Below are 20,717 nucleotides of genomic sequence, written 5' to 3'. Positions count from 1 at the left end.
CATCACCGCCAGCGGGTTGCTTAGGATACCTAAGTTTTTTCCTGGCAGCCCCAGTTGCAGGAGAAAATGAAGAAGGAGCTGTTGACGTGTCACGTTCCGCTTCAGCTGACAGTGTGTTCACCAGCAGGTCTTTGCACCTCTGCAGGCTTGTGTCGGCCGGAAAGAGAGACACCACATAGGCTTTAAACCTAGGATCGAGCACGGTGGCCAAAATGTAGTGGTCTGATTTCAACAGATTGACCACCCTGGAATCCTGGCAAAGCGAATGAAGGGCTTCATCCACAAGTCCCACATGCCGAGCGGAATCGCTCCGTCTTAGCTCCTCCTTCACTTTCTCCAGCTGCTTCTGCAAAAGCCTGATGAGGGGAATGACCTGACTCAAGCTGGCAGTGTCTGAACTGACTTCACGTGTGGCAAGTTCGAAGGGCTGGAGAACCTTGCACAACACGGAAATCATTCTCCACTGCGCTTGAGTCAGGTGCATACCCCCTCCTTTGCCTATGTCATAGGTGGATGTATAGGCTTGTATGGCCTTTTGCTGCTCCTCCATCCTCTGAAGCATATAGAGGGTTGAGTTCCACCGTGTCACAACCTCTTGCTTCAGGTGATGGCGGGGCAGGTTCAAGAGTGTTTGCTGGCGCTCCAGTCTTCGGCACGCAGTCGCTGAATGGCGAAAGTGGCCAGAAATTTTTCGGGCCACCCAAAGCGTCTCCTGCACGCCCCTGTCGCTTTTCAGAAAATTCTGCACCACCAAGTTTATTGTGTGAGCAAAACATGGGACGTGCTGGAATTTGCCCAGATGTAATGCCCGCACAATATTGGTGGCGTTGTCAGATATCACAAATCCCCAGGAGAGTCTAAGTGGGGTAAGCCACTGGGCGATGATTTCCCTCAGTTTCTCTAAGAGGTTGTCGGCGGTGTGCCTCTTACTGAAACCGGTGATACACAGCGTAGCCTGCCTTGTAACGAGCTGGCGTTTCTGAGATGCTGCTACTGGTGACGCTGCTGCTGTTGCTGCGTAAGGTGATACATCTACCCAGTGGGCTGTCACAGTCATATAGTCCTTAGTCTGCCCTGTTCCACTTGTCCACATGTCCGTGGTTAAGTGGACATTGTGTACAACGGCATTTTTCAGGACACTGAGGACACTTTTTCTGACGTTTCTGTACAGTCTCGGTATCGCCTGCCTAGTGAAGTGGAATCTAGACGGTATTTGGAACCGGGGACACACTACCTCCATCAATTGTCTAAATCCCACTGCACTAATGGCGGATACCGGACGCACGTCTAACACCAACATAGCAGTCAAGGCCTCAGTTATACGTTTTGCTTCAGGATGACTGCTGTCGTACTTCATCCTCCTCGCTAAGGACTGTTGGAGGGTCAATTGTTTAGTAAAAGTAGTGGTGTTCCTACTTCCTCTCTGGGATGATGAACGACTCCCAGCAGCAGCAACAGCAGCAGCGGCAGCAGTAGGCGTAGCAATGCAGGATCCTCCAGAGGAATCCCGGATAGGAGAGTCAGTCATGCCAGTGACATGGCCTGCAGGACTACTTCCGATCCTGACTAAGGAGGAAATTGACGAGGAGGGAGTTGACGGTGTGGTTTGCAGGCGCTTGGATACAACAGGACAACGGGATTTAGGTGTCCCTGGACTGCTTACGGTCTTAGCCAAAGTTTCTGAACTTGACAGTAACTTTTTATGAACGCGCTGCAGGTGCCGTATAAGGGAGGATGTTCCTAGGTGGTTGACGTCCCTACCCCTACTTATTTCACCTTTACATATGGTACATATGGCAAGACAGTTGTTGTCCGGATTTGGATAGAAATATTGCCAGACCAAAGAGGTGGAATGTTTGGTCTTCTGCCCAGGCATGACCGTGATGGGCTTTTTCATCCCACGGACAACAACTGTCTCCCCCGGAGCCTGATTTAAACAAACCACATCACCATCAGAATCCTCCTCGCCAACTTCCTCCTCAGCGCCAGCTACACCAGTATCCTCATCCTGTTGTACTTCAACAGTGACATCTTCAATTTGCATATCAGCAAGTGGACTGTGGGTGCTCCTTTCAGCACTTGCAGGGGGCATGCAAATGGTGGAAAGAGCCACCTCTTCCCGTCCAGTGCTGGGAAGGTCAGGCATCGCAACCACCACCACACTTGGACTCTCCTTGGGGATTTGTGATATCTTCTTAGAAAGCACAGTTCTTCGCTGTGCTTTTGCCAGCTTAACTCTTTTGATTTTTTTAGTGGGAGGAGGGCTTCCATCGTCATGTGAAGCTGAACCACTAGTCATGAACATACTAGGGATCGACCTTAGCCGTTCCTTGCCACTCCGTGTCGTAAATGGCATATTGGCAAGTTTACGTTTCTCTTCAGCTGATTTAAATGTCTTTTTCAAGGTCATTTTCCTGAACTTTGCCATTTGGGATTGTATGTGCCCTCTACTATGACATTGGGCATCGGCCTTGGCAGACGACGTTGATGGCATGTTATCGTCTATGTCATGACTAGTGGCAGCAGCTTCAGCACTAGGAGGAAGTGGTTCTTGATCTTTCTCTATTTTATTTTTATCGGAGAAAGTTTGGTCCTCCATTTATGTTATATCGATTTGATATATACGTGCGGCTAAACACAGAAAATAATTTTTTTTTTGGTTTGGACTGGAGTGTACTTTGTGGGTTACAGCACCCTTTAACGGTCAAGCCAGCCGGCCCTTTACTTATGACACAGGCGCACTCTTGGCACTACTTTGTTGATGCACGTGCGGCTACTGCGCACACAATTCACAAACACAGAAAATAATTTTTTTTTGGTTTGGCCTGGAGTGTACTTTCGGGGGTTACAGCACCCTTTAACGGTCAAGCCAGCCGGCCCTTTACTTATGACACAGGCGCACGCTTGGCACTACTTTGTTGATGCACGTGCGGCTACTGCGCACACAATTCACAAACACAGAAAATAATTTTTTTTTTGGTTTGGACTGGAGTGTACTTGGGGGTTACAGCACCCTTTAACGGTCAAGCCAGCCGGCCCTTTACTTATGACACAGGCGCACGCTTGGCACTACTTTGTTGATGCACGTGCGACTACTGCGCACACAATTCACAAACACAGAAAATAATATTTTTTTTGGTTTGGACTGGAGTGTACTTTCGGGGGTTACAGCACCCTTAACGGTCAAGCCAGCCGGCCCTTTACTTATGACACAGGCGCACGCTTGGCACTACTTTGTTGATGCACGTGCGGCTACTGCGCACACAATTCACAAACACAGAAAATAATTTTTTTTTGGTTTGGACTGGAGTGTACTTTCGGGGGTTACAGCACCCTTAACGGTCAAGCCAGCCGGCCCTTTACTTATGACACAGGCGCACGCTTGGCACTACTTTGTTGATGCACGTGTGGCTACTGCGCACACAATTCACAAACACAGAAAATAATTTTTTTTTTGGTTTGGACTGGAGTGTACTTTCGGGGGTTACAGCACCCTTAACGGTCAAGCCAGCCGGCCCTTTACTTATGACACAGGCGCACTCTTGGCACTACTTTGTTGATGCACGTGCGGCTACTGCGCACACAATTCACAAACACAGAAAATAATTTTTTTTTGGTTAGGACTGGAGTGTACTTTCGGGGGTTACAGCACCCTTTAACGGTCAAGCCAGCCGGCCCTTTACTTATGACACAGGCGCACGCTTGGCACTACTTTGTTGATGCACGTGCGGCTACTGCGCACACAATTCACAAACACAGAAAATAATTTTTTTTTTGGTTTGGACTGGAGTGTACTTTCGGGGGTTACAGCACCCTTAACGGTCAAGCCAGCCGGCCCTTTACTTATGACACAGGCGCACGCTTGGCACTACTTTGTTGATGCACGTGCGGCTACTGCGCACACAATTCACAAACACAGAAAATAATTTTTTTTTTGGTTTGGACTGGAGTGTACTTGGGGGTTACAGCACCCTTTAACGGTCAAGCCAGCCGGCCCTTTACTTATGACACAGGCGCACGCTTGGCACTACTTTGTTGATGCACGTGCGACTACTGCGCACACAATTCACAAACACAGAAAATAATATTTTTTTTGGTTTGGACTGGAGTGTACTTTCGGGGGTTACAGCACCCTTAACGGTCAAGCCAGCCGGCCCTTTACTTATGACACAGGCGCACGCTTGGCACTACTTTGTTGATGCACGTGCGGCTACTGCGCACACAATTCACAAACACAGAAAATAATTTTTTTTTGGTTTGGACTGGAGTGTACTTTCGGGGGTTACAGCACCCTTAACGGTCAAGCCAGCCGGCCCTTTACTTATGACACAGGCGCACGCTTGGCACTACTTTGTTGATGCACGTGCGGCTACTGCGCACACAATTCACAAACACAGAAAATAATTTTTTTTTTGGTTTGGACTGGAGTGTACTTTCGGGGGTTACAGCACCCTTAACGGTCAAGCCAGCCGGCCCTTTACTTATGACACAGGCGCACTCTTGGCACTACTTTGTTGATGCACGTGCGGCTACTGCGCACACAATTCACAAACACAGAAAATAATTTTTTTTTTGGTTTGGACTGGAGTGTACTTGGGGGTTACAGCACCCTTTAACGGTCAAGCCAGCCGGCCCTTTACTTATGACACAGGCGCACGCTTGGCACTACTTTGTTGATGCACGTGCGACTACTGCGCACACAATTCTCAAACACAGAAAATAATTTTTTTTTTGGTTTGGACTGGAGTGTACTTTCGGGGGTTACAGCACCCTTAACGGTCAAGCCAGCCGGCCCTTTACTTATGACACAGGCGCACGCTTGGCACTACTTTGTTGATGCACGTGCGGCTACTGCGCACACAATTCACAAACACAGAAAATAATTTTTTTTTTGGTTTGGACTGGAGTGTACTTTCGGGGGTTACAGCACCCTTAACGGTCAAGCCAGCCGGCCCTTTACTTATGACACAGGCGCACGCTTGGCACTACTTTGTTGATGCACGTGCGACTACTGCGCACACAATTCACAAACACAGAAAATAATATTTTTTTTGGTTTGGACTGGAGTGTACTTTCGGGGGTTACAGCACCCTTAACGGTCAAGCCAGCCGGCCCTTTACTTATGACACAGGCGCACGCTTGGCACTACTTTGTTGATGCACGTGCGGCTACTGCGCACACAATTCACAAACACAGAAAATAATTTTTTTTTTGGTTTGGACTGGAGTGTACTTTCGGGGGTTACAGCACCCTTAACGGTCAAGCCAGCCGGCCCTTTACTTATGACACAGGCGCACGCTTGGCACTACTTTGTTGATGCACGTGCGGCTACTGCGCACACAATTCACAAACACAGAAAATAATTTTTTTTTTGGTTTGGACTGGAGTGTACTTTCGGGGGTTACAGCACCCTTAACGGTCAAGCCAGCCGGCCCTTTACTTATGACACAGGCGCACGCTTGGCACTACTTTGTTGATGCACGTGCGGCTACTGCGCACACAATTCACAAACACAGAAAATATATTATTTTTTTAGCACTTGGGGGGAGCACCCCTGATGGACAGAGCACCCCCTGGACAACACTACAGCACTCCTTTAGGACTGGGACACTGCACAGGACTTTGGAGTGGACACAGCCCCTATGGAGAACTGACTGCACAACACAGTCCAGCCAGCCCCTATGGACTTTGAAGTAGTGGACACAGCCCCTATTAACAACAGCAGCACAGCACAACACAGCCAGCCCCTATGGACTTTGAAGTAGTGGACAACAGCAGCACTACACTACACTACACTACACAGCCCTAACTCCCACCCTCCCTCTTCACTGTCCACAGCCGAGTGAGAAAATGGCGCCGACGCGGGTACCTTATATAGGATCCAAAACCCGCGAGACTCGGAAGGCGGGATGATGACGTTTTGCCTCGATTTCAGATCCGAGTCAGGCGGGAAAAGTCGAGCCTGACTCGGATCGGACTCGGATCGGGGGGGCTCGGGGGGGTTCGGATTTCAGAAATCCGAACCCGCTCACCCCTAATTGTAACCATACCTCCACCAATGTTTAGGAGTCCAGTATCGGGGAGGAGGACATGGATGAGACCCACTGGGGGTTGTAGTTTACTTGAATTCGGGCATATAATGCGGTTTACCACAATGTATATGTCTCTCTGTGAGGAATATAGCGATATGGCACATAGCGCAAATTATAGTTTTAATGTCATAACAGATTGGTAATTAAAAGCCATAGAATAACTGGTTTTCTGAATGTGAGGGCAGGAGAGCTGACTGTCTTTATTAGGTCATGTATTCTTTGAGTCATTGAGGCAGGGAAGATGGAAACTAACCCTTTGACATGCAAATAGCACCTAGGTCTGTATGTTCCTGAAAGGGCCTATTTCACATTTCGGAGCCACAGCTTAATTTTAAGAATTGTAAAATGTCATAGGACTCACATGATAATTATTCTTTGAAGTTTACAAGTCAGGAAACCTTTTGGTTAAAGTATTGCCCAGGTAATGCATTTAACAGGGACAGGCTAAGGGCCTGATTCAGAGCTGAACGCTCTGACCAGAGCGCTTGCTCTGAATCAGGGCCCTCCTCCATGAAAATGGAGCGGCCTCCTGGCCACTCGCATAGCTGTGGGTGACCACCCACAGCATATGCGAGCGGCCAAAAAGATGGTCACGATGGTCTTGACCATCGTGACCATCGGACTTGCGACGGAGACCCTGCGGTAGGGTTTCCCAGCCACAAGCCCTGGAGTGATTTTGGCTCTATCAGAGCCAAAATCACTCCCACTGACATCACTAGTGATGTCAGTGGGGCCGGCTTCAGACGGTAGGCGTTCCCATGGGAACGCCTCCGTCTGGCAGGCACGCCCCGGTACGCCCTCCAAAGGGGGCTGTCAATCAAACATCGACAGCACGCCCCCTTTGGTGTGAGACCCGGAGCGATGGAAAGCCCGTCGCTCCCCGGGTCTCGCGCATGCGCACGACGGAGCTCCCTCCGTCGTGCGCATGCGCAGTGCGGAACATCGACCAGCTTGCGAGCGTCCTGACGCTCACGAGCGGGTCTGAATGGCCCCCTAAGTTCCCTGTTAATGAAATTAGGAAATACAACACAGATTTGTCTACCTTAGAGCCTATCTGTGTTTCCTTTCAATTATGATAACATTGTCACCAGGGCATGTGGATTGCTCAACCTTAGTATCTGCATCTATAGACATTTAGCACCATAGGGGGTAAAACAAATAGAAACCAGGCTGATGAGATATGGCAGATCAATGATCAGTCATATTTGGATGGTGTATGTGATAAAATTGATTATATCAGTGATAGCTGGAAGCTTGGGAAGTTATATACATATAACTGGACTCCATATCCAGGTTGTGTGCAATTCCCAGATCACTGAGACATACAGATTGGAAGATATGAGATATTTCAGGAATGCACTATGATAACCACATCATATTTACACTTGTATAACAGATAAAATATGGACAACTATGATGAACACCCCATATTGTAGGTAGTCCATCCAGAGGGGAAGTTATTAGGTTTATTCTGTTATAAGTTTAAAGGGGTTTAAACTTAGCTGGGAGGTTCCTGACCTTCAATTAGCTAATCCACCAATCAGAGCGGGCTGTGTGATACCCTTCTGATAAAATGGATTGAAGCCCTGTGTTCAACTGGGGGATCAATTTGTCACATTGAAGTTTAACCTGCAGTCTCTGCATTTCTTACCATTCCTCCTGGGCGGAACGCTACGTGTTTCTAACGCAGCGTGTTTTCCGTAAGTCTACCTCTACCATTTTTATTTTATATTGCTGTATGTACCTTTGTAACCATTCTTTTTTCTGTAACATTCTTTTGTAAGCATTGTACTACCTTTTGTGTAAATAAAGTATTCTTTATTAGTTTATTTCATATATGCTCCGAACCCTAGTCTTTGAAGAGATATTAGTGACGCTACACATATTGTTAAGTACGGGAGGCAGAGGGTTGGTCTCAGCGAACTGTGTGGATGTCTGGGACGCCAAGTCTGCGCACTTGTGGAGAGGTTAAGCAACAGATTAACTGCGTGGCAATCTTGTTGCTGAGCCTGTGCAATTATTGGGAAAATAGAGGACCGGTGGCCTCTTTAAATTGTTTCCATCGGTGGTGGCAGTTTCGTAAGTAAGGTATTTGTATCAAGGCGCTCTGTCTATAGCAGAGGTGCACCCCCCACATCAGGGATACTGGGTATGGGTCCCTGACACTCTCTATATGTATTAAAAAGGTCAGCAGCAGATATCAGCACAGCAGACTTCATTGATGCCGTTCAGGAAAGCGCAGCTTTCTGGAGCGCCTGCCTAATAAGCAATGACATCTATCGATGACATTTCCGATAAAAGCCAATAAGTTTCTTTACGCATGAGTCCCCTAAAGGGATCCAAAGTACCTGTATCTCTCTCCCCCCGCACTCTTTAACTTGCGCATGCGCTGGCTGAAGGCCGCACATTCGCAATAGGACTCCTAGGTTATAAAACTGGAAGTCAGGACTTTGCTGAGACATCTCTACTTCAGAAAAGCGTTCCTGAGAGGTAAGTAATCATGAATAGTGGTGTTGAAAAAATGCTGATATACATGCGATGGGGGCAAAATGTATCAGAAAGTATTTTAAATACTGGATACATCCCGCTCAGACTCAATTAAGTCAATTAAGAGAGGAAATAAAAACTGGCCTGGTAGTAAAGGGAAGTGCCCAGGCTGTCATCTGATGGTTCTGTCACCTGTGAGAAGGGGCATTTCCAGGCTATCATCTGATGGTTCTGTCACCTGTAGAAGGGGCGTGTCCTGGCTGTCACCTGATGGTTCTGTCAACTGTGAGAAGGGGCATTTCCAGGCTATTATCTGATGGTTCTGTCACCTGTGAGAAGGGGCATTTCCAGGCTATCATCTGATGGTTCTGTCACCTGTGAGAAGGGGCATTTCCAGGCTATCATCTGATGTTCTGTCACCTGTGAGAAGGGGCATTTCAGGGTATCATCTGACGATTCTGTCACCTGTAGAAGGGGCGTGTCCTGGCTATCATCTGATGGTTCTGTCACCTGTAGATGGGGCGTGTCCAGGCTATCATCTGACAGTTCTGTCACCTGTGAGAAGGGGCATGTCCAGGCTATCATCTGACGGTTCAGTCACCTGTGAGAAGGAGCGTGTCCTGGCTATCATCTGATGGTTCTGTCACCTGTGAGAAGGGGCATGTCCAGGCAATCATCTGATGGTTCTGTCACCTGTGAGAAGGGGCGTGTCCAGGCTATCATTTGATGGTTCTGTCACCTGTGAGAAGGGGCGTGTCCTGGCTATCATCTGATGGTTCTGTCACCTGTGAGAAGGGGTGTGTCCAGGCAATCATCTGATGGTTCTGTCACCTGTGAGAAGGGGTGTGCCCAGATTATCATCTGATGGTTCTGTCACCTGTGAGAAGGGGCATGTCCAGGCAATCATCTGATGTTCTGTCACCTGTGAGAAGGGGTGTGTCCAGGCTATCATCTGATGGTTCTGTCACCTGTGAGAAGGGGCATTTCCAGGCTATCATCTGATGTTCTGTCACCTGTGAGAAGGGGCATTTCAGGGTATCATCTGACGATTCTGTCACCTGTAGAAGGGGCGTGTCCAGGCTATCATCTGACGGTTCTGTCACCTGTGAGAAGGGGCGTGTCCAGGCTATCATTTGATGGTTCTGTCACCTGTGAGAAGGGGCGTGTCCTGGCTATCATCTGATGGTTCTGTCACCTGTGAGAAGGGGTGTGTCCAGGCAATCATCTGATGGTTCTGTCACCTGTGAGAAGGGGTGTGTCCAGGCTATCATCTGATGGTTCTGTCACCTGTGAGAAGGGGCATGTCCAGGCAATCATCTGATGGTTCTGTCACCTGTGAGAAGGGGTGTGTCCAGGCTATCATCTGATGGTTCTGTCACCTGTGAGAAGGGGCATTTCCAGGCTATCATCTGATGTTCTGTCACCTGTGAGAAGGGGCATTTCAGGGTATCATCTGACGATTCTGTCACCTGTAGAAGGGGCGTGTCCAGGCTATCATCTGACGGTTCTGTCACCTGTGAGAAGGGGCGTGTCCTGGCTATCATCTGACGGTTCTGTCACCTGTAGAAGGGGCATGTCCTGGCTATCATCTGATGGTTCTGTCACCTGTGAGAAGGGGCATGTCCAGGCAATCATCTGATGGTTCTGTCACCTGTGAGAAGGGGCATTGATGGTTCTGTCACCTGTGAGAAGGGGCGTGTCCTGGCTATCATCTGATGGTTCTGTCACCTGTGAGAAGGGGTGTGTCCAGGCAATCATCTGATGGTTCTGTCACCTGTGAGAAAGGGTGTGTCCAGGCTATCATCTGATGGTTCTGTCACCTGTGAGAAGGGGCATGTCCAGGCTATCATCTGATGGTTCTGTCACCTGTGAGAAGGGGCATGTCCAGGCTGTCATCTGATGGTTCTGTCACCTGTAGAAGGGGCATGTCCAGGCTATCATCTGAAGGCTCTGTCATTGTGAGAAGGGGCATGTCCAGGCTATCATCTGAGGGTTCTGTCACTTGTGAGAATGGGCGTGTCCTGGCTATCATCTGACGGTTCTGTCACCTGTAGAAGGGGCGTGTCCAGGCTATCATCTGATGGTTCTGTCACCTGTAGAAGGGGCATGTCCAGGCTATCATCTGATGGTTCTGTCACCTGTGAGAAGGGGCATGTCCAGGCTATCATCTGACGGCTTTGTCACCTGCGAGAAGGGGCATGTCCAGGCTATCATCTGACGGTTCTATCACCAGTAGAAGGGGCATGTCCAGGCTATCACCTGACGATTCTGTCACCTGTGAGAAGAGGTGTGACCAGGCAATCATCTGATGGTTCTGTCACCTGTAGAAGGGGCATGTCCAGGCTATCATCTGATGGTTCTGTCACCTGTGAGAAGGGGCATGTCCTGGCTGTCATCTGACGGTTCTGTCACCTGTGAGAAGGGGCGTGTCCAGGCTATCATTTGATGGTTCTGTCACGTGTGAGAAGGGGCTTGTCCTGGCTATCATCTGATGGTTCTGTCACCTGTGAGAAGGGGTGTGTCCAGGCTATCATCTGATGGTTCTGTCACCTGTGAGAAGGGGCATGTCCAGGCTATCATCTGATGGTTCTGTCACCTGTGAGAAGGGGCATGTCCAGGCTATCATCTGATCGTTCTGTCACCTGTGAGAAGGGGCATTTCCAGGCTATCATCTGATGGTTCTGTCACCTGTGAGAAGGGGCATTTCCAGGCTATCATCTGATGTTCTGTCACCTGTGAGAAGGGGCATTTCAGGGTATCATCTGACGATTCTGTCACCTGTAGAAGGGGCGTGTCCAGGCTATCATCTGACGGTTCTGTCACCTGTGAGAAGGGGCGTGTCCTGGCTATCATCTGACAGTTCTGTCACCTGTAGAAGGGGCATGTCCTGGCTATCATCTGATGGTTCTGTCACCTGTGAGAAGGGGCATGTCCAGGCAATCATCTGATGGTTCTGTCACCTGTGAGAAGGGGCGTGTCCAGGCTATCATTTGATGGTTCTGTCACCTGTGAGAAGGGGCGTGTCCTGGCTATCATCTGATGGTTCTGTCACCTGTGAGAAGGGGTGTGTCCAGGCAATCATCTGATGGTTCTGTCATCTGTGAGAAGGGGTGTGTCCAGGCTATCATCTGATGGTTCTGTCACCTGTGAGAAGGGGCATGTCCAGGCTATCATCTGATGGTTCTGTCACCTGTGAGAAGGGGCATGTCCAGGCTGTCATCTGATGGTTCTGTCACCTGTAGAAGGGGCATGTCCAGGCTATCATCTGAAGGCTCTGTCATTGTGAGAAGGGGCATGTCCAGGCTATCATCTGATGGTTCTGTCACCTGTGAGAAGGGGCGTGTCCAGGCTATCATCTGATGGTTCTGTCACCTGTGAGAAGGGGCATGTCCAGGCAATCATCTGATGGTTCTGTTACCTGTGAGAAGGGGCGTGTCCAGGCTATCATCTGATGGTTCTGTCACCTGTGAGAAGGGGCATGTCCAGGCTATCATCTGATGGTTCTGTCACCTGTGAGAAGGGGCATGTCCAGGCTATCATCTGATGGTTCTGTCACCTGTGAGAAGGGGCATTTCCAGGCTATCATCTGATGGTTCTGTCACCTGTGAGAAGGGGCATTTCCAGGCTATCATCTGATGTTCTGTCACCTGTGAGAAGGGGCATTTCAGGGTATCATCTGACGATTCTGTCACCTGTAGAAGGGGCGTGTCCAGGCAATCATCTGACGGTTCTGTCACCTGTAGAAGGGGCGTGTCCTGGCTTTCATCTGATGGTTCTGTCACCTGTGAGAAGGGGCATGTCCAGGCAATCATCTGATGGTTCTGTCACCTGTGAGAAGGGGCATGTCCAGGCTATCATCTGATGGTTCTGTCACCTGTGAGAAGGGGCATGTCCAGGCTATCTTCAGATGGTTCTGTCACCTGTGAGAAGGGGCATGTCCAGGCTGTCATCTGATGGTTCTGTCACCTGTAGAAAGGGCATGTCCTGGCTATCATCTGAAGGCTCTGTCATTGTGAGAAGGGGCATGTCCAGGCTATCATCTGATGGTTCTGTCACCTGTGAGAAGGGGCGTGTCCAGGCTATCATCTGAGGGTTCTGTCACTTGTGAGAATGGGCGTGTCCTGGCTATCATCTGACGGTTCTGTCACCTGTAAGAAGGGACGTGTCCAGGCTATCATCTGATGGTTCTGTCACCTGTAGAAGGGGCATGTCCAGGCTATCATCTGACGGCTTTGTCACCTGCGAGAAGGGGCATGTCCAGGCTATCATCTGACGGTTCTATCACCAGTAGAAGGGGCATGTCCAGGCTATCACCTGACGATTCTGTCACCTGTGAGAAGAGGTGTGACCAGGCAATCATCTGATGGTTCTGTCACCTGTAGAAGGGGCATGTCCAGGCTATCATCTGATGGTTCTGTCACCTGTGAGAAGGGGCATGTCCTGGCTGTCATCTGACGGTTCTGTCACCTGTGAGAAGGGGCATGTCCAGGCTATCATCTGACAGTTCTGTCACCTGTAGAAGGGGCGCGTCCAGGCTATCATCTGATGGTTCTGTCACCTGTAGAAGGGGCATGTCCAGGCTGTCATCTGACGTTCTGTCACCTGTGAGAAGGGGCGTGTCCAGGCTATCATCTGATGGTTCTGTCACCTGTAGAAGGGGCATGTCCAGGCTATCATCTGACGGTTCTGTCACCTGTGAGAAGGGGCATGTCCAGGCTGTCATCTGGCGGTTCTGTCACCTGTGAGAAGGGGCGTGTCCGGTGCTGTATATTAGTTATCGGCTCTGTAATCTGTAAGAAGGGGCGTGTCTGGAGCTGTATGTTAGATGTTGGTTCTGTCACCTGTATTAAGGGGTGTGTCCGGAGCTGTATGTTAGTTGTCGGTTCTGTCACCTGTAAAAAAGGGGCATGTCTGGAGCTGTATTTTAGTTGTCAGTTCGGTCACCTGTAAGAAGGGGCATGTCCAGTGCTGTGTATTAGATGGCGGATCTTTCATCTGTGAGAAGGGGCGTGTCTGGAGCTGTATATTAGTTGTTGGTTCTGTCACCTGTAAGGAGGGGCGTGTCTAGAGCTGTATGTTAGTTGTCGGTTTGGTCACCTGTAAGAAGGGGCGTGTCTGGAGCTGTATGTTAGTTGTCGGTTCTGTCACCTGTAAGAAGGGGCGTGTCTGTAGCTGTATATTAGCTGTCGGTTTGGTGACCTGTGAGAAGGGGCGTGTCTGGAGCTGTATGTTAGTTGTCGGTTCGGTCACCTGTGAGAAGGGGCGTGTCCGGTGCTGTATATTAGTTGTCGGTTCTGTCATCTGTGAGAAGGGGCGTGTCTAGAGGTGTATGGTAGTTGTCAGTTCGGTCACCTGTAAGAAGGGGCATGTCCGGAGCTGTATATTAGTTGTCGGTTCTGTCACCTGTGAGAAGGGGCATGCCTGGAGCTGTATATTAGCTGTTGGTTTGGTCACCTGTAAGAAGGGGAGTGTCTGGAGCTGTATGGTAGTTGTCTGTTCGGTCACCTGTGAGAACGGGTGTGTCTGGAGCTGTATATTAGTTGTCGGTTTGGTCACCTGTAAGGAGGGCCTGTCTGGAGCTGTATGTTAGTTGTCAGTTCTGTCACCTGTAAGAAGGGGCATGTCCGGAGCTGTATATTAGTTGTCGGTTCGGTCACCTGTAAGGAGGGGCGTGTCTGGCGCTGTATACTAGTTGGCAGTTCTGTCATCTGTGAGAAGGGGCGTGTCTGGAGCTGTATATTAGTTGTCGGTTCGGTCACTTGTAAGAGGGGGCGTGTCCAGTGCTGTATATTAGTTGTTGGTTCTGTCACCTGTGAGAAGGGTTGTGTCCTGAGCTGTATATTAGTTGTCGGTTCGGTCACCTGTAAGAAGGGGCATATCCGGTGCTGTATATTAGTTGTCGGTTCTGTCACCTGTGAGAAGGGGCATGTCTGGATCTGTATATTAGTTGTTGGTTCTGTCACCTGTAAGAATGGGCGTGTCTGGAGCTGTATGTTAGTTGTCGGTTCTGTCACCTGTAAGAAGGGGCATGTCCAGGCTGTCATCTGACGTTCTGTCACCTGTGAGGAGGAGCATGTCCAGGCTATCATCTGACGGTTCTTTCACCTATGAGATTGGAAGTGTCCAAGCTATCATTGGCCTGTTCTGTCACCTGTGAGAAGGGGCATGTCAAGGCCATCATCTGACGGTTCTGTCACCTGTGAGAAGGGGCATGTCCACGCTGTCATCTGACATTCTGTCACCTGTGAGAAGGGGCATGTCCAGGCTACCATCTGACGGTTCTTTCACCTATGAGATTGGAAGTGTCCAAGCTATCATCTGACGGTTCTGTCACCTGTGAGAAGGGGCATGTCAAGGCCATCATATGACAGTTCTGTCACCTGTGAGAAGGGGCATGTCCAGGCTGTCATCTGGCGGTTCTGTCACCTGTGAGAAGGGGCATGTCAAGGCCATCATCTGACAGTTCTGTCACCTGTGAGAAGGGGCATGTCCAGGCTATCATCTGACGGTTCTGTCACCTGTGAGAAGGGGCATGTCCAGGCTATCATCTGACGGTTCTATCACCAGTAGAAGGGGCGTGTCCAGCCTATCATCTGACGGTTCTGTCACCTGTGAGAAGGGGCATGTCCAGGCTATCATCTGATGGTTCTGTCACCTGTGAGAAGGGGCATGTCCAGGCTATCATCTGACGGTTCTGTCAGATGTAGAAGGGGCGTGTCCTGGCTATCATCTGACGGTTCTGTCACCTGTGAGAAGGGGTGCGTCCAGGCTATCATCTGATGGTTCTGTCACCTGTAGAAGGGGCATGTCCAGGCTGTCATCTGACGTTCTGTCACCTGTGAGAAGGGGCGTGTCCAGGCTATCATCTGATGGTTCTGTCACCTGTAGAAGGGGCATGTCCAGGCTATCATCAAACGGTTCTGTCACCTGTGAGAAGGGGCATGTCCAGGCTGTCATCTGGCGGTTCTGTCACCTGTAAGAAGGGGCGTGTCTGGAGCTGTATGGTAGTTGTCGGTTCGGTCACCTGTGAGAAGGGGCGTGTCTAGAGCTGTATGTTAGTTGTCAGTTCGGTCACCTGTAAGAATGGGCATGTCTGGAGCTGTATATTAGTTGTCGGTTCTGTCACCTGTAAGAAGGGGCATGTCTGGAGCTGTATATTAGCTGTCGGTTCGGTCACCTGTGAGAAGGGGCATGTCTGGAGCTGTATATTAGTTGTCGGTTCGGTCACCTGTAAGGAGGGCCTGTCTGGAGCTGTATGTTAGTTGTCAGTTCGGTCACCTGTAAGAAGGGGCATGTCCGGAGCTGTATATTAGTTGTCGGTTCGGTCACCTGTAAGGAGGGGCGTGTCTGGTGCTGTATACTAGTTGGCAGTTCTGTCATCTGTGAGAAGGGGCGTGTCTGGAGCTGTATATTAGTTGTCGGTTCGGTCACTTGTAAGAAGGGGCGTGTCCGGTGCTGTATATTAGTTGTTGGTTCTGTCACCTGTGAGAATCGGCATGTCTGGAGCTGTATGTTAGTTGTCGGTTCTGTCACCTGTAAGAAGGGGCATGTCCAGGCTGTCATCTGACGTTCTGTCACCTGTGAGAAGGAGCATGTCCAGGCGATCATCTGACGGTTCTTTCACCTATGAGATTGGAAGTGTCCAAGCTATCATCTGACGGTTCTGTCACCTGTGAGAAGGGGCATGTCAAGGCCATCATCTGACGGTTCTGTCACCTGTGAGAAGGGGCATGTCCACGCTGTCATCTGACGTTCTGTCACCTGTGAGAAGGGGCATGTCCAGGCTATCATCTGACGGTTCTTTCACCTATGAGATTGGAAGTGTCCAAGCTATCATCAGACGGTTCTGTCACCTGTGAGAAGGGGCATGTCAAGGCCATCATCTGACAGTTCTGTCACCTGTGAGAAAGGGCATGTCCAGGCTGTCATCTGACGGTTCTGTCACCTGTGAGAAGGGGCGTGTCCGGTGCTGTATATTAGTAGTCGGCTCTGTAATCTGTAAGAAGGGGCGTGTCTGGAGCTGTATGTTAGATGTTGGTTCTGTCACCTGTATTAAGGGGCGTGTCCGGAGCTGTATGTTTGTTGTCAGTTCTGTCACCTGTGACAAGGGGCGTGTCCAGAGCTGTATATTAGTTGTCGGTTCTGTCACCCGTATGGAGGGGCGTGTCTGGAGCTGTATATTGTTGGTTCTGTCACCTGTAAGAAGGGGCGTGTCTAGAGCTGTATGTTAGTTGTCAGTTCTGTCACCTGTAAGAAGGGGCATGTCCGGTGCTGTATATTAGTTGTTGGTTCTGTCACCTGTGAGAAGGGGCGTTTCTAGAGCTGTATGTTAGTTGTCGGTTCAGTCACCTGTAAGAAGGGGCGTGTCTGGAGCTGTATGTTAGTTGTCGTTTCAGTCACCTTTAAGAAGAGGCGTGTCTGGAGCTGTATGTTAGTTGTTGGTTCGGTCACCTGTAAGAAGGGGCGTGTCTTGAGCTGTATGTTAGTTGTCGGTTCTGTCATCTGTGAGAAGGTGCATGTCTGGAGGTGTATGTTAGTTGTCAGTTCGGTCACCTGTAAGGAGGGGCGTGTCTAGAGCTGTATGTTAGTTGTCGGTTCGGTCACCTGTAAGAAGGGGCGTGTCTGGAGCTGTATATTAGAAGTCGCTGCTGCAATAATATGCAAATGCTAGTATCAAGTACAAGGACTGAGACGCTGAATTTGAGAATTTCTGCGCACTTTAACACCACTGTGATTCTTTAGACGTTACCATCACTAGCACCGTAGACATTTGCTCCAACCCTATGGCAGTGGCAGTGTCTCTGTCTGACTATGGCCGCTGTGGCTGTGCATTTGAGAATGCAGCCGCATTCAGTTAAATACCCGCGTCACCCCCATAACACGCCCATCAGATGTATATATTTTAGTTTACATCAGGCTACCTCCCAGTGACCAATAAGCAACATCCATCATTTTTCCGCCCCATTTACAGTCTTTCCTAATCGTAATAGAATCGCTGAATGTACGCTCTGTGTAACGCAGATGTTGTAAGGGGTTTCAGGACTTTTCTCGCATTTGCAGCGACAAATAGTCACTCAACTACATGAACATCGGCACTGCGTTGGAACTGCGTGCGCTTCTGAATCAGACCCACTATCTGCAGCTCCCGGTCTAACCTTGTACAGGGTATTACCACTGTGGCTCCGGCAGGACTGGACCACAATGTAGCAGTGCAGAAAGTGAGAGGTGACAATGTCGGGTGAGAATACGGAGCCAGCATCCTGGTACACGAGGGACACTATGTCATTCCCAATGTGACGTTTCCTCTGCAGCTGGAAGAACAGAAGACAAGAGGAAATTAAATTGAAGTGGATATGCTAAAATAAACTCTTAATTTAAAGTGAACAAGCTGTGAGCATTGTTCATCCATTCTGCTACCAACCGTTTAGATTCATGTTAGGAAAGGCAGGAACACAAAGAGAGGGGATGTTAGGAAAGGCAGGAACACAAAGAGAGGGGAATGTTAGGAAAGGCAGGAACACAAAGAGAAGGGAATGTTAGGAAAGGCAGGAACACAAAGAGAGGGGAATGTTAGGAAAGGCAGGAACACAAAGAGAGGGGAATGCTAGGAAAGGCAGGAACAGAAAGAGAGGGGGATGTTAGGAAAGGCAGGAACAGAAAGAGAGGGGGATGTTAGGAAAGGCAGGAACAGAAAGAGAGGGCAATGTTAGGAGTGGAAGGAACACAAAGAGGGGAATGTTAGGAAAGGCAGGAACACAAAGAGAGGGGATGTTAGGAGGGGCAGGAACACAAAGAGAGGTGATGTTAGGAAAGGCAGGAACACAAAGAGAGGGGAATGTTAGGAAAGGCAGGAACAGAAAGAGAGGGGAATGTTAGGAAAGGCAGGAACACAAAGAGAGGGGAATGTTAGGAGTGGCAGGAACACAAAGAGGGGATTTTAGGAAAGGCAGGAACACAAAGAGAGGTGATGTTAGGAAAAGCAGGAACACAAAGAGAGGGGAATGTTAGGAAAGGCAGGAACCCAAAGAGAGGGGATTTTAGGAAAGGCAGGAACACAAAGAGAGGGGCATGTTAGGAGTGGCAGGAACACAAAGAGAGGGGAATGTTAGGAGTGGCAGGAACACAAAGAGAGGGGAATGTTAGGAGTGGCAGGAACACAAAGAGAGGGGAATGTTAGGAGTGGCAGGAACACAAAGAGAGGGGATGTTAGGAGGGGCAGGAACACAAAGAGAGGAGAATGTTAGGAAAGGCAGGAACACAAAGAGAGGGGAATGTTAGGAGTGGCAGGAACACAAAGAGAGGGGATGTTAGGAGGGGCAGGAACACAAAGAGAGGGGATGTTAGGAAAGGCAGGAACACAAAGAGAGGTGATGTTAGAAAATGCAGGAACACAAAGAGAGGGGAATGTTAGGAAAGGCAGGAACACAAAGAGAGGGAAATGTTAGGAGGGGCAGGAACACAAAGAGAGGTGATGGTAGGAAAGGCAGGAACACAAAGAGAGGGGAATGTTAGGAGTGGCAGGAACAGAAAGAGAGGGGATGTTAGGAGGGGCAGGAACACAAAGAGAGGTGACGTTAGGAAAGGCAGGAACACAAAGAGAGGGGAATGTTAGGAAAGGCAGGAACACAAAGAGAGGGGAATGTTGGGAGTGGCAGGAACAGAAAGAGAGGGGAACGTTAGGAGTGGCAGGAACAGAAAGAGAGGGGAATGTTAGGAGTGGCAGGAACACAAAGAGAGGGGAATGTTAGGAAAGGCAGGAACACAAAGAGAGGGGAATGTTTGGAAAGATAGGAACACAAAGAGAGGGGAATGTTAGGAAAGGCAGGAACAGAAAGAGAGGGAAATGTTAGGAGTGGCAGGAACACAAAGAGAGGGGAATGTTAGGAGGGGCAGGAACACAAAGAGGGGAATGTTAGGAGGGGCAGGAACACAAAGAGAGGTGAATGTTAGGAGTGGCAGGAACACAAAGAGAGGGGAATGTTAGGAAAGGCAGGAACACAAAGAGAGGGGAATATTAGGAGTGGCAGGAACACAAAGAGAGGGGGATGTAAGAAAAGGCAGCAACACAAAGAGAGGGGATTGTTAGGAGTGCCAGGAACACAAAGAGAGGGGAATGTTAGGAGTGGCAGGAATACAAAGAGGGGGGGATGTTAGGAAAGGCAGGAACATAAAGAGAGGGGATGTTAGGAGGGGCAGGAACACAAAGAGAGGGGATTGTTAGGAAAGGCAGGAACAGAAAGAGAGGGGAATGTTAGGAGGGGCAGGAACACAAAGAGAGGGGAATGTTAGGAAAGGCAGGAACAGAAAGAGGGAAATGTTAGGAAAGGCAGGAACAGAAAGAGAAGGGATGTTAGGAAAGGCAGGAACAGAAAGAGAGGGGATGTTAGGAAGTGCAGGAACATAAAGAGGGGAATTTAAGAAAAAGGTAGGAACAGAAAGAGAGGGGAATGTTTAGAGTGGCAGGAACAGAAAGACGGAAATTTTTGGAAAGGCATGGAACAGAAAGAGAGGAATGTGTGGAAAGGCACGGAACAGAAAGAGAGGAATGACAGGAAGAAGGAAATGTGGGGAAAAGGCAGGAACAGGAGGAGGGGAATATTAGGAAAGGCAGGAACAGGACTAGTTGAATATTAGGAAAGGCAGATAACAGAAAGAGGGTAATATTAGGAAAGGTAGGAAACAGAAAGAGAGGAATGTGTGGAAAGGCAGGAACAGAAAGATGGGAATATTAGGAAAGGCAGGAAGAGGGAAATGTCAATTCCAAAACCAGCTTTGCCTCTACCGTGCAGACCCTGATCATATTCTTAAGCTTTGTCTTCTCCTCTCGGGAAATGGGAGACCCTAACTGGCTCTGGGAGCGTTTGGTTGGGGGTGTTAACCAAGTCTTCCCATTTTATGAATAGTCTTCTACTGGTGTCTATTTGTTTCAAGACTCGGAAAAAAAATATTAAAGCCTTGGTGGACTCAGGAGCAGCTGGAAATTTTATTTCTGAATCTCTGAAACATGAACTAGGAATCCCAGTTCTTCCTCTTTCAAACAAGTTGGCTCTTTCCAGGGTGGATTGCAATATTATTCCTGGAGACGTTATATCTTCAGTTATTCTACCTGTTTCACTTCGAGTAGGTTGCCTACATCAA

At 49.2% G+C, this 20,717-nt stretch overlaps 1 protein-coding gene across 1 annotated transcript in view; it reads right to left on the bottom strand.

Annotated features, from left to right (window-relative positions):
- Positions 1-20,717, bottom strand: part of LOC148516919 (rap1 GTPase-activating protein 1-like) — a 286,202-nt gene that overhangs the window by 33,657 nt on the left and 231,828 nt on the right. The window contains exon 12 of the mRNA XM_088479397.1: positions 17,735-17,890. Within this exon, the coding sequence (XP_088335523.1) occupies positions 17,735-17,890 (156 nt within the window). The remainder of the gene's footprint in view (positions 1-17,734; positions 17,891-20,717) is intronic.

Source organism: Taudactylus pleione, unplaced genomic scaffold (genome assembly GCF_031769625.1).
Source record: "Taudactylus pleione unplaced genomic scaffold, aTauple2 ptg000231l, whole genome shotgun sequence".
Taxonomy (NCBI): domain Eukaryota; kingdom Metazoa; phylum Chordata; class Amphibia; order Anura; family Myobatrachidae; genus Taudactylus; species Taudactylus pleione.
This window is presented reverse-complemented; position numbering and strand designations above follow the sequence as displayed.